At 47.0% G+C, this 14818-nt stretch overlaps 1 protein-coding gene across 1 annotated transcript in view; it reads right to left on the bottom strand.

Moving 5' to 3' along the window:
* Positions 1-10165, bottom strand: part of ERICH1 (glutamate rich 1) — a 45155-nt gene extending 34990 nt beyond the window's left edge. The window contains exons 1-2 of the mRNA XM_068971885.1: positions 10099-10165; positions 1167-1313 (exon numbers count right to left, since the gene is read on the bottom strand). Coding sequence (XP_068827986.1) covers positions 1167-1313; positions 10099-10120 — 169 coding nt within the window. The 5' untranslated portion in view covers positions 10121-10165. The remainder of the gene's footprint in view (positions 1-1166; positions 1314-10098) is intronic.
* Positions 10166-14818: the final 4653 nt, after the last annotated feature.

Raw genomic sequence — 14818 nt, 5'->3', positions numbered from 1 at the left:
ACCTGGAGCTTCTAAGGAAAGACACTGCCCAAATTATCGCACTAATGAATGTGTCTGTCTGTGTCCTCAGTTGTGTCTGACTCTTTGTGACCCTGTGGACTGTAGCCCCCCAGGCTCCTCTGTCCATGGGTTTCTCCAGGCAAGAATACTGGAGTGGGTTGCCATTTCCTCCTCTAGGGAATCTTCCCAACCCAGAGACTGAACCTGCATCTCCTGCATTGGCAGGTGGATTCTTTACCACTGAGCCACCTGGAAAGCTCATTACTGAATAATCACTGTTAAAACCATCAGGTTAGAAGAGGAAAGAAAACTCAAATAAACCCTAAATACAAATTAAAGAAAAAAAAAAAAAAACTAAGAACATCAGCTCAGTCACATTTGGACAGATAACCAGGAATGCAGAGGGACGCCCACTCCAGCTGCACAGCATATCTCCCCCAGGGCGCCTGCCCTTCTAAGCTATGCTGCATTCACACAAAACCAAGCGTGTATCTTGCAGGTGGAACAGGTGTCAGGGTAGTTTTCTGGGCGGCACCACAGGTGGGCCTTGTTCATTCTCTCCCGATTCTGGGGGCTGGCTGTCCAAGATGGAGGTGTCACAAGACTGGTTCCTGAGGCCTCCTGCCTTGGCATGTGGATGGCCATCTTCTCCCATGCCCTCATATGGTCGTCTTGCTGTACGTGTCTGGGTCCTGATCTCTTCCTATCTCACCAGTCGCCCTAGATTAGGACACACCCTAAAGGTCTCATTTCACTCCATCTCCAAACATGGTCAACATCCTGAGGTTCTGTGGTCAGGACATCAACACATAAATTGCAGAGGGTACAGTCCAGCCCAGGACAGGACTGTCTTTGAAAGGGAAAAACACAGTAAACAGCAGCCACTATGCTTGATTGTGACTCCAGGGCTGAGAAGCTGAGAGTCCCTCCTATACCTCTGGCTCTCTGGCAGAACAGTGGCAGGAACACTGTGGGCAGAGGTCCTGGGGCAGCAGGGCCCAGTCACTGTACCCAGGAACAGCATGGAGTTGAACCCAACACCAGTGATGAACCTGACCCTGTCCCCAGCTGGGGGCACTTCTTCCCTCACAAGTGAAGTAACCATCCCCAAAAAATCTGAGCAGAATGACCCTGTTGCCCCCGTGAGGCAGGCAAATAGCGCTCACCTGTCTCAGGAGGGACACTCTGGCCCTTCTCTCTCTCAGGAGCCACTTTCTCAGATGGGTTTCTGGAGGCTGGAGTCACAGGCGCCTTCTTTTCTTGGCCGTGTGAAACCTCAGGGTAAAGTTTCTTCAGTACTTTTCCAACAAACACTACAGAGGCAATCAATTTGCAAAAGAAAGGAAAGTATTACTGATTGAAGTTTTATTTAAATTGCAAATGAATTCTATATAAAATAAGACGTATCATGACATCACCATCTCAGGGATAAGTGACTGCCCCTCCACAGGACACAACGAGAGTGGTGCCTACAAGACCCCCAGCACTGTCCCCATGAGGGTCACCCCCAGCACTGCCCATCACAGCACCCCCACTACTGACCCAATCACAGGGCCCCCAGCACTGTAGGCATCAGGGGACCCCCGGAAGTGTCCACATCTCAGGACCTCCATAGCACTGTCCATCAGAGGCCCCCAGCACTGTCCCCATGAGGGTCACCCCCAGCACTGTCCATCACAGCACCCCCACTACTGACCCAATCACAGGACCCCCAGCACTGTAGGCATCAGGGGATCCCCGGAAGTGTCCACATCTCAGGACCTCCATAGCACTGTCCATCAGAGGCCCCCAGCACTGTCCTTGTACTAGCTATCCCCGCAGGTGTGAGCACAGGTGGGGAGGGGGAGGCTGGGAACTGGTGGGGCACGTGGGCTCACAGTTCTGTTTTTCCTCCACCTCGTCACTGGTTGAATTTACACACAGAGCAGACTATGAGCTGTTTTCAGACCCTGGTTTGTGGTCCTGGGCTGCAAAGCAACCCAGAAGAGGCTGGGTCCATGCCAGTTCATAGCAGACAGGCTGGGCAGCCCCGGGGCCCCCTCTGGGGCCCCCACAGGGACAGCATAGTTGGCATAGCACCCACAAAGATGCAGATTCTTCACTTGGCTTATCTCAGGGCACTCTCTGCCCTGACTGGAGGGGAAGCGCTGCCACAGTGAATAAACATTTCTGTCCTGATTTAAGTGTGAACAACGAGCAGGGACAATCTCAAAAGAGCAGCCAAGAAAGATGAGGGGAAAGGTTAATCCAGTGAATCTCTTTTGAAGTGAAAATTGCTCAGTCGTGGTAGACTCTTTGTGACTCCATGGACTATAGCCCGCCAGGCTCTTCAGTCCAAGGAATTCTCCAGGCAAAAATACTGGAGTGGGTAGCCATTCCCTTTTCCAGGGGATCTGGGTCAAATCCAGGTCTCCTGCATTGCAGGTGGATTCTCTACTGTCTGAGCCATCAGGTAATCTGTTTTAACCTCGTTAAATTTAGAAACAAATCAACAGAGAGAAAGAAAAAACTGCTCTAGTGACCACGCACCATGGGGCAGAAACCAAGAGCAGGACTCTGGAGACAGGCTTGAGGTATTCAGACGACAAAGTAGGGGACAGACATTAGGGCCATTGAGGAGGTGGTGATGTGAGGAGGGGGAAGTGAGAGGTCAAGTGTGACGGGGTCGCTGAGCCCCCTGTGGGTCATGGAGGGCAGGCTGCTGTCCCCCAGAGGGAGCACAAGCCTAATGGCATAGACCACTCTTCCTTTCATCCTGTGCGCAGATGGCCCTCACTGCAGAAGTAAGCCCCTCCAATTGATGCTAGTTGGAAAACACACAATTTGGGTCTAAAAAACACAACAGGCCTCCTGAGAAAGCTACTCAACCCCAGGTGGTGCTTGGCCAGGCGCCTGGGGGAGCATGGGGTCCTGGTGTCACCTACCTGCCCAGCCCCCGGGAACCCCTGCAGGAAGAAGCCAGTCCTCGTGGGGATGCCCTCATTTCCCCCGCCACGCGGAGGCCCTGCCTCCCAGCTCTGCCAGGTTGGGCAGCACAGGCCTGTGAGCATGTTCCCCAGGCCACTGAGGACGGCCAGGGCAGCACCTGGGTCACAGGGAGGTGGTCTGTTCCATTAGACCAGCACTCCAAGACCTGTCCAAAGGGCAGGTTCCAAGTTTCCAATAGAAACTGAATGGTCACGTGCATTTCCTTAAATAGCAGAGGGGGAAAACTTCTACTCCAGAAGACCGGATGCAATTTCTGGGGGAACCAAAAGCAGTTGATAAAACCCTAACCAGTTATCCTGCTCTAAAGTGAACTTGGGGACACTTGGAGCCCGAGAGCCACCTGGGCTGGCAGCAGCTGATGCGGGCATTCCGCTGAGGTCACGGCTGAGCTCTGCACACACGTGTGTGTGAACACATGACTACACTACAGGAAAACCAGACATGGGTCATCACCAAGCAGCGCATGCATCCACTGTGGAGTACCACACAGCCTAAAGGAACCAAAATACACAGCAATCCCAGGGAGAAACCGGCACGGTCACCAGGAAACACTGAGATGAACCAGTCACCTGACAATTTTGCTTCCACTGGTGCCCTAACACAGTGGCGAGGGCGTGGCACATAGTAGGCCAGCCATGGGCGGACAGGCTGTGTGGCTGTGGCACTGTCCCTGAATTCAGCGTGTCACCTACACACATTGTATCTATGGCCTAACTGGCGGCCTGTCTGCAAAGCGGGTCTTGAGGCCCTCTGGTCTCCACTCACTGCCTTTCGGTGTCAAGGCATGACCCTGGGGTGTTGGGGTGGACCCAGGCCTGCAGGAGGTTCAGGATATGTGGTCCTTCCTCAGGGACAAGACTCAGCCCAGAGGTGAGGTTGGGAGCTCCAGGGCTAAGGTCCTGGGACCAGGCTCTGGGTCTCTGACTTGGGTGGGGTCTGGGTGCTTCAGGCTTGCCTCACACCTGGCTCTGGAAGCTGATAAATATACGTGTCTCATACGGGCTTCACAGGCAGCTCAAAGGCAAAGAACCTACCTGCCAATGCAGGAGACAAGGGTTCAGTCCTTTGGTTAGGAAGATCCCCTGGAGGAGGAAATAGCACCCTGCTCCAGTATTCCTGCCTGGGAAATCCCATAGACAGAGAAGCCTGGTGGGCTACAGTCCATGGGGTTGCAAACAGTCAGACATGACTTAGCGACAAAACAACAACAACACATGTCTAAATACTTTCAGCTGTCACAATTTAAAGCATAGTCTTTTAAAAAATGATATGATTTTAATTTTCCAAAATCAACTTTAAAACACCCATGCGTAACAAACAAAACTAAAGTAATACTTTCTACCAGCTAATACTGCTGGAGGATTCCACAGTGAATTTCACTTCTTATTCACAACACAGAGAATAAGACCACTCAATGCACAAACGTTGTCCTCTAAAGAAAACAAGCTGTCAGCGAGGACCTGCCCCCACCCCCACCCCCCATCAGCTCATCTGCTTTTCAAACAGAGGGTGGGGTCGCTCCAGTGCAGTCACAGAAGGAGCTCATAGTTTAAATAGAAATCACTAGCTATTAATATTTTATACCAAAAGAAATGTAGAGCCACTGGACTCTAACTTCTTGGAGCCTCTAGGGCTATGAGGAGATGGGTGCATGTGAACTGCCTACCAGTTTACTACAGATAGGGACTTGTGGCCACAGCTATGTAGGGATTCAAGTCAAAAGCAGAACAGAAATGAAAGGTTCCTTTTTTCAGGGTACTGGCATGCAGTAAAGCATCATTTTTAAAAAGCATCTGTCACCTTTGGTTTGTTGAAATGCACCTTGTGACTGTGTGTATTGGTGTTTGTGTGTGTTGCCTACTGCAAATGTAGCCCCAAAAAATCAATTTAGAGGTTAAAAATCTCTTTTCTGCTTAATTTACACTGTGCTCAAAAACAAACAAAAAAGAGCTGGGTGGTCAGGTTATGGAAGGCAGCTCTGTGTCACCACAGGGACCCAGTGACCTGCCTGCTCCTCCCCTCCTCACACCTCATCCTCTTGCTGTGCCCCTACCCCTCTCCCAGCAGCAGGAGCAGGTTCTAACTTGAAACTCTGGTGTCTGTCAAAAAATAATCAGTAGAACATAAGAAAGAAGAACGGACATAGATGCCCACAAGAGATGAGTACAATCACTATGCAGATGGGCGCCTGGAGTTGGGACACAAGAGACACAGCAAAAGGTCACCATGGAGAAAACCATCTCATCTGAAGTTAATATGGTGGAATACCAAACAGAGAGATCAAGTCTCTGTGTCACAGGGGAATCAAGCCATTTTGATATGATTTTCAGAGAGGACTGTCATCCACACTTGCTGTTTCAGGCTAAAGACATAAGACAAAGAAAAATAAATCTTCAGTCAAGTCTTCCTTGGAAATTAGATACCTGGGAAGAACTGTGAATACATGTACCTCAAAAGGAAATAGATGGCTTGATTGCTGGTGGTAAACTATTCAATTCTGACCTCTTCTTTCACACAGCTATATGTTTAGAATCTAATAGCTGGGGGTAAAAAAAGGCAGGGGTTTGCTCCATGTTTAACAGAGGTGTTAGTGGCAGTATTTCAAGTTATTAGGCCTCCTTTGCGGTGGTCTTAGGAAGGAGGGTTTAACAGGTCCCTGCCTAAGGGACTTGGCTCCCAGCACTCCTCCCAGAGGGGAAAGCCTCCTCATCAGGGGATCTGGGTGAACATATTTTCTATTAGAAAAGGCTCTCATAAAAACAAAAACAACAGAAATAGAATTTTTTTTTCCATAATGTTCCACTCTGAAAAAGAGACAAAGGAAAATGAAAACTGTGCGTTTAAAGAAAAAAACCCTCTTGAACTTTGAGGCCAGTAAGTTACCCCATCAACATCAGAAAGATTTTCCTTTTCCTTAAAAAAGTTCACTTTGATGGTAAAGTAACACACATTTCCCTCAACATCTATGTTCACATCTACATTCATACTTCATTTAACATGGATGTAAAACTACACATTTCTTTTTATTACATTTATACTAGAGAGCTTTCTGGTAATAGAAATGATATTCATTCATTTGTGATTCTCTTGCCATATCATCCCTATGAACCACTGTCTCTCAGAAAAGCACAATTCTCAGAGGACAAAAAACACGTGTAGAGCTAATCTGGAGACATGAGGAAAAGAATTAGCCAAAAAACTGTATTTTCAAGGGTGGATGTTAAATGGAAAGCAGTAAAACTGATGAGGCCACATATTTATGGAAATTACACAAAAATAAAGAAGACCCTAAGTATTAACAAATAACTTTAAAAATGTGATTTCTAGATATTTCATTATGAAAGAAAGCTACCAGAACAGGTTTATGACATACCTTTAAAAAGTGATTATCTAAATGGAGAAGTGATTATCTAGAACTTAAAACGAGAGTTGTCAGGCTTTCTGAAATCATATATAAATGAATAACTACTTCTGAAAATAAGATCAGAAATGGAATTTCATTCAAAGTTTCCCAGTGGCCAGTTTGATGACAGCCTCCCAACTATAGCCTGGCTTGATAGAGAACATCTCCCAAAACAAACACACACCAAGAAAATCATAAAGAGAAAGGAAGAGTTCCCCAACCTCAGTAAACAGTGACGCAGATGATTCCCTTTTCCACCTGATATCTGTATAGCTTAAGAGACACTTTAAATTTTCTTAAGTTTAAGGTATTTCTTGAAATCTTAAACAGTATTTTCAATTTCCTATTTTCAGTAAAGAGTATATTTATCTGCCAACCTCTCTATAGCTTTTTCCACCACAATATTCAATACAGGTTTTTTGTCCTGTAATATGAAAAAGCTGCCTAGGAATAAAAGAATACATAGATAATAGTACTGTATTAATTCACAAGAAAGAGAAGCTCAATATATATGCAAATTCAATGAATGATAGTTTCTTAATGAGTTTCATCATAGAATTATAAATGGAAAAACAATTAGCTAAGATTAAGCAAGAGTTGGCAAGCTTTCTGAAATATTAATTAAGAGGAAACTAGTTCTCAAAATAAGACTATAAATAGTATTCAAATGGAACATAACTGGAATCCTACGCCATGACCAATCTGAGGTGGCCTCCCCATCTAAGCAGTAGACTCTAAACACTCAGTTTCTTACAAAACTTTAACACTTAAAAACATTTCAAACTCTGTCCAAAATTGTTCCTCACAGTTTTTTAGCAGCAATTACTATTCCATTAGCCATTCTGAAACATTTTAAGTGCGTGTAAGGCTGTGATCATTTTGTGCGGAGAGCAAACACTGCTCTTGTTTTGTCACCAAGACAAAACAAGAATTCAAGGATGGGGCAAGGGATACCCGTATGCAAGGATGCAAGGGATCCGGCAGGGCAGGCTGAGGGGACACTTGAAGGCAACTCACAAAGTTGCCTCATCCCAGTTGAAGATAGAGAACCCGTTCCTTCTACTCCAGTACTGTTACTGAGGTGCAGTGTTCTCCTACAGAGGAAGCAGACTGGGAATGCTATCTACTTTTCTCCATATTCTGCCTTACAGAGAAATTAGTTACCTTATTTTATGCAAATATTAACTATAGTTGCCACTGGGCTTTTCCTTTCAAAGGGCAAAAACACATCTGTTTTAATGGAGAGAAGGAAAGAAAATAATCATGGCCTGAACTAATCCAAGTAAAATGAGAAGCATATCCAAAACCTTCACCTTTACTTGAAGCCACACAACTCCTAGAAGAAAACATAGGGAGAAAGTTCTTTGACAACAGGAGTCTTAGTGAAGATTTTTTTTTTTTTTTTTTTGGATTTGACACCAAAAGCAAAGACAACAGTAAAAACAAAAGAAACTAAAAAGCTTCTGCAAAACAAAACCACCAACAAATGAAAAGGTAACCTACTGAAGGGGAGAAAATATTTGCACACTATAAATCTGATAGGGGCTAATATCTAAAATATATAAAGAACCATACGATTCAGTAGCAAAAAGGCCCCAAATAATCTGAGTAAAAAATGGGCAAAGAAACTGAGCAGACATTTCTCCAAAGAAGACATACAGGTGGTCAACAGGTACACAGAAAAGATGCTCAAGATCACTAATCATCAGGGAAATTGAAATCAAAACACAATTAGATATCACCTCACACCTGTCAGAATGGCCATCATCAAAGAAGACAGGAAATAACAAATGTTGGTGAGGATGTGAAGGAAAGGAAACCCTGTGCGCTGCTTGTGGGAATGAAAATTGGTGCATCCACAATGGAAAAGAGTCTGGAGGATCCTCACAAAATTAAAAATTAAACTATGATACGATATGCAATTCCACTTTTGGATCTGGGTATTTATCCAAAGAAAATGAAAACATTAACTTGAAAATTCAGACACATGTACCTCAATGTTCACTGAAGCTATTCACAATAGCCAAGATATGGAAACAACATAAGTGTCCATGGATGGATGAATGAATAAGATGTGGAATACTATTCAGCCCTAAAGAAGGAAAGTGCCATTGCCAATAACACAGATAATCCTGAGAGCATTACGCTAAGTGGAATAAGCCAAAGAAAGACAAATACTGCAAGATCTCACTATTTGCTGAATCTTTAAAAAAAAAAAAAAAAAGAAAGGAGCTCACAGATACAGAGAACAGACTGATGGTTACCAGAGGTGATTGAGGGATGGGACAAATTGGTAAAGATGGTCAAAAGGTACAAGCTTCCAATCACAAGTAAATAAGTCCTGGGATGTAGCTGTACAGCATGGTGATTACTGCTAACACTACTGTGCTGCATATTTCCTAAGACAGAAAGTAGGTCCTAAAAGTACTTATCACAAGGGATTTTGTAACTATATGAGGTGATGGATGTTATCTTACTGGGTGATGGCTTTGTAATATATAGCCCATCATGTCACTATGCTGTACCCCTAAAACCCATACAGTGCTGTGTATTGATCATATCTGAATAAAACTGAGGAAAACATAATCTTCCCTTTTTTCTCATTTTAATGTTGATGATTAGGTAATGAGAAGTTCGCTGGGCTTTCCACAAGGTGTCTGAAGTTCACTGGGCTTTCCATGAGGTGTCTGAAGTTCCCTGTATCTCTGACATTCATTCTAAAGCATGTGCCAGGTTAGCCAATTAAATGTATCCATTCTGCCTTTGAGTGTTGGCTGCTCTGTCCTGTCTGACTCTGTGGGACTCCATCGAGGACTGTGGCCCATCAAGGTCCTCTGTTCATGGAATTCTCTAGGCAAGAATACTGGAGTGGGTTGCCATTCCCTTCTCCAGAGAATCTTCCTGACACAGGGGTCAAACCCCCCTCTCCTGCATTGCAGGTGAATTCTTTACAGTCTGAGCCACTAGGAAAGTCCCATTCTGCCTTTGGTGCTGGTTAAAAATATGCCATCACTTAATAAACACTAGTTATGTCCCCAGAAATTCAGGGTCCCTGCACTTAAATGGTTTGAGAGTCTGAATGTGGGGTTTTGGGCAAGTCTTCACACCCGTACTGCATAGTCCCAGGTCCCAGACTCCTACAGCCGCCGTCCGTCACAGTCCCGTATCCTCACAGTTCGCGTCCCCGCAGTCCCGAGGCCTCAGACTCCGAGTTCCTCACAGTCCCGGGTGCCCAGAGCCCCCGTTCCCAAAGCCCCGGATCCTCAGAGCCTCGGTCCTCACACTCCCGAGGCCTCACAGCCCCCGTCCCTCACAGACCCCCTCCCCGCCTCTCAAAGCTTTGTGTTCCTCACAGCCCCCATCCCCACAGACTTTGTCCTCAGAGCCCCCATCCTCACAGTCTCGGGTCCCGGCCCCCAGAGCAACCCCCACACCCCGCGCCATAGCCCCCATCTCTCACAGTCCTGGGTACCTCAGAGCCCCAGTCCTTACGGCCATTGTCCCTCACAGCTCCCATCCCCACAGCAACCCCCACGCCCCACGCCATAGTCCCCATCTGTGAGGACAGACTCCCTCGTCCCTCACAGTCCCCGTCCCCACAGCCTCGGGTCCCCACAGTTCCGAGGCCTCAGACTCCCCATTCCCCACAGCCCCGGGTCCCCTTTCCCCAAAGCCACCGGTCCCCCGACACAGCCGGTCCCGCCTACCGTGCCTTCGCAGCGCGGCCATGCCAGCCTCACGCCCCCGGGGACCCCAGCCCAGGCAGGAGCCAACTCTGCTGCACTTCCGGCCTCCGCCTCTGTAGACCCGCCCACAACAGCAGGCTTGCCCAATCAGGATCCGGAGCCTCTGCCCTCTGGACGCCAATCAGTCGCGCACCGGCTGCGGATTGGCTAGGATGCGCTCCGGCACGGCCCAGTACTCCGAGCATGCTCGGAGGGAAGGGCGTGAACCCGGCAAAGCTGACAGGGACCGTGGGGGAATCTGCTGGAGGGGATGAGGTGTTATGGGCTCATCAGAAGAGCGTCACTGGAAGGGGGTGGGTACGTCAGCGGGAGGTGGATGGGGTGTCAGCAGGAGGGGAGTCAGGGACTGGGTCATTGGGAGGAGGTCAGCGAGGGGCGGGATTGTGCTCCTGGGTGACCGCCTGCAGTGTCACTCTGGGTCCCAGCGCTGCACAGGGATGCGGGCAGTAGGAAGGGTCCGCTGAGCGCCCACTGGGCCAGGGCCCTGAGGTGCGAAAGAAACTGGGACCAAAAGCAGAAAGGAAACCGGGAAGAAGGGAACCCGGGAGCCGCCCACTGACCCCGGATCCCTGTGGCGCTGATCTCTTCTGTCCACTGTTAAGATTTGTGCTTTGTGCTCCCGTCCAACCATCTCACCTACTCCGGGACCTTGGTTTATAGTTTACTCCTCTTCCTTGAGTCCGTTTCTTGGAGAACATTATTTCCTGAGAGCTTGTCTGTGTGGAGCTCTGCTGTGGAAGCTGGGGTTCCTCCTTAAAAGCAGGGAAGGGGTTTCAGACTGGGTAGAAGGGGGTCAGGAAGGCCTCCTCGAATGTAATTTGAGAGAGCAAAACTCGCGATGTCCACGCAAAGGACACTCAGCAGAAGCCCAGCCCTGGAGCAGCAGGCACCGGTGCGACAGGAGCCCAGGGAGGAGGGACGGTGACAGTGCCCTCAGACAGGAAAGCAGGCAGTGCTGGGCGAGGTCGTGTAGGTGCAAGGGATTAGGGGGAGGATATGCTGGTTTGCAGCAGAGGAGTGAAACTATCTGACACCCACTTTGAAGAAGCTGGCCGAGCCACTGAGCTGAGAGCAGACTGAAGAAAGCAGGGGCACCTCGAGTCCACAGCAGTGAGAAGGCCATCGGTGGCTAACGCCAGGGTGGGGGCTGTGGGAAGAGGTGGTTGGATCTGGATTCGTGTGAAGACAGGGCAAGAGAGGTTTTCTGACTGACAGAGTGGCTGTGGCAGGAAAGGTGTGGCCTGGCTCCAGGTTTTGGTCTAGAAACTGGGAGGCTGGAGTGGTTCCCAGGAGTTGAGAAACCTCCTGGGGGTGGGGGGCAGTCACTGTTGGGTGGCGTGCAGTTTGGGGTGCTCCTTGGATGTGTGAATGTGGGCATGGATCAGGCAGCTGAGTGATTTTCGACGAAACAGAAAGGACCTGGATGGGATAGGCAGCTGGGCCAGTCGGCTGCAGGTGCATTTAAAGCCTTAAGGGGGAGTGTAGACAGAGAAGTAGTTCAAGTACAGCTCTGAGGGGTTCTAACTCCTGCAAGGTAGGGAGATGAGGAGGGAGTGGGCAGGGGGTAGGGAAGCACAGTGAACTGTCCTGAAGCCAAGCCATGTCATCACTGGTCGGAAGTGATAATGAGGACCCATCACAGACAACTGTACTCATCTAGTGAAAGTTCTCAGTGACCTTGATTATAGTCATTTTGTTGAAGTGGTAGAGGCAGAAGCTTGCTGGGAATTCAGTAGAGAGAATTAACTGCAGGAGAGAAACGCAAGATACTGGATGCAGACCTCTCTATTGGACCCAGGATGGGGCAGCAGCTGGAGGGTCCGTAAAGACAGAACACACGTACACACATATAATTGAAAGAGAGTTGTTTAGAAAATACACTCGCCGTACACACCAAATTTATGTGCTGAAAGGTCTGATTAAGTTGAGACTGAAAATGAATAATGGAATACAAATGACACAATTTAAAAATGGGCCAAAGACCTTAACAGACATCTCACCAAAGACAGACAGATGATAAGTAAGCATATTGAAGGTTGTTGTTGTTCAGTCCCTAAGTTGTGTCCGACTCTTTGCGACCCCACGGACTGCAGCACGCCAGGCTTCCCTGTCCTTCACTATCTTCCGAAGTTTACTCAAACTCATGTCCAATAAGTCAGTGATGCTATCTAACCATCGCATCCTCTGTTGCCCCCTTCTTTTGCCTTCAATCTTTCCCAGCATCAAGGTCTTTCCCAATGAGTTGGCTCTTTGCATCAGGTGGCCAAAGTATTGCTCCACATTATATATGTCATCACGGGTTGCAATTTAAAACAATGAGACACCACTACTCATCCAAGAGAATGCCCAGATCCAGACACTGACAACGTAAAGGGGGTGGAGCAGCAGGAGCTCTCATCATTGTTGGTGGTGCCACTCTGGAAGACAGTTTGGGGGTTTCTTACAAAATGAAACGTACTCTTATGATCCATCAATCTCATTCCCTGGTATTTTCCCAGATGAGATGGCAACTTATGTGCACAGAAAAACCTGCACACAGATATTTATAGCAGCTTTATCTATAATTGCCATAACTTGGAAGCAACCAAGGTGTCCTTCAGCAGGTGAATAGATAAATAAACTGAGGTGCATCCAGACAATGGTATATTATTCAGCTAGAAAGAAATGAGCTATCAAAAGACATGAAAAGACATGGAGGAAACTTAAATGCATATCACTAAGTGAAAGAAGCCAATCTGAGAAGGCTACAGATTGTATATGATTCTAACTCTATGACATTTTGGAAGACACTAAACTATGGAGAGAGTAAAAGGATCAGTGGTTGCAAGGGATTAGGTTGGGAGGGAAGACACAGAGAGGACTTTTAGGGCAGTGTAACTACTCTCTGATATTATAATGGTAGAAACATTATTATTCATTTGTCTAAACCCACAGAATATACAACCCCAAGAATGAAGCCCAGTGTAAACTAGGACTCTGGGTGATAGTGACATGTCAACAGAGGTTCATTAGTTGTAATAAATGGACCATGTAGTGGGGATGTTGATAGCAGGGGAGGATGTGCACATGTAGCAGAAGAGGGCATATAGGAAATCTCTGTACCTCTCCCTCAATCTTTCTGTGAACCTAAAACTACTCGAAAAAAATTAAGTCTATTTAACAATAGATGGTGTACGAGAGAGGGAATGTCCAGAATACTGTCCTTGATTAGGTCTCATCATGACCTTGTTCTCTACCTCAGCTTCCCAGCAGTGTCAAGCAGCTCTGGTCTTTCTAATCATACAACAAGATCTTCCCAGAAACCATCTCTCTTCCTCCAGCCCTGTTCCTTTCATCTCTTTTACACCCAAACTTCTCAAAAGACTTGACCACAAAGTCAGTCCCCACCTCCATCAAAGGTCAGTCTCAACCTTCAGTTGACTCTGCTGCCCAGCTGTGTCGCCATCCCCCACCACTGTAACTGCTCTTGCTGAAGTCATAGAACCTCACATTCCGGAGCTAGCCCACACTTGGCAGCGTCCACGTACCATTCAGTGGTCTCCCAGAAGCACCACCCACCCACCCAGCTGCAGAGACCTGGGATTCATTGGCATCCTCTCCTCTTTGTCTCTCCCCCATGACCCACTGAAAAAATCACAGCAAGTGTGTCCTTCCTACATCATTTCTTACTTACATTGCCTGGTTCATGTCTTCATCATCTCTCACTATGGTTTATCCAGGCATTTTTAAACTGATCTCCACAATCCCACTTTTGTTTCCTCACTCCCACCCCACTTCCGTCTCTTCTCCTCATAGTAGTTAAAATACCCTTTAAAAGATCTCATTGCTTTTCAAAAGTCAGTGGATGTAACCCATCACATTGACAAACTAAAAGAAAAATCATATGGTCATATTAATAGCTACAGAAAAAGCATTTGACAAAATCCAGTAAAAATCGCAAATTCATGATAAAACTGTTACCAAACTAGGAAGAGAAGGGAACTTCTTCAACCTGATAAAGAACACCTGCAGAAAACCTATAGCTAACATCATACTGGAATGGTTCTGGAGAAGACTCTTGGGAGTCCATTGGACTGCAAGGAAATCAGACCAGACAATCCTAAAGAGAATCAACCCTGAATATTCATCGGAAGGACTGATGTTGGAGTTGAAACTCTAAGACTTTGGTCACCTGATGTGAAGAGTACAATCACTGGAAAAGACACTGATGCTGGGAAAGATTGACAGCAAAAGGAGAAGGGGGCAGCAGAGGATGAGATGGTTAGAGAGCATCACCAACTCAGCGGACATGAATTTGAACAAACTCTGGGAGACAGGGGATGACAGAGGAGCCTGGCATGATGCAGTCCATGGGTTCACAAAGAGTCAGAGATGATTCAGCAACTGAAAAACAACAACAACATCATACTTAATGGTGAAAAACTAGATGCCACCCTGCCACCAACAGGGACAAGGCAAGGATACCCTTCTCACCCCTTTTCAACATTGTACTGGAGGTCCTAGGTAACGCAATAAGACATGAAAAGGAAAGAAAAGGTATATAAATTGATAAGGGAGAAATACAACTTTGTCCACAGATGACATGATTCCCTATGCAGAACATCTTATTTCCCTGCTAAAAATCCTACATCAAATTTCACCTTATATAAGATACAACTCAGAGTCCTTAAACTGTCCTTTG

The sequence above is a fragment of the Capricornis sumatraensis genome, chromosome 4 (assembly GCF_032405125.1).
Source record: "Capricornis sumatraensis isolate serow.1 chromosome 4, serow.2, whole genome shotgun sequence".
NCBI classification, from domain to species: Eukaryota; Metazoa; Chordata; class Mammalia; order Artiodactyla; family Bovidae; genus Capricornis; species Capricornis sumatraensis.
The sequence above is the reverse complement of the archived record's forward strand: the minus strand, read 5'-3'. Positions and strand labels throughout refer to the sequence as shown.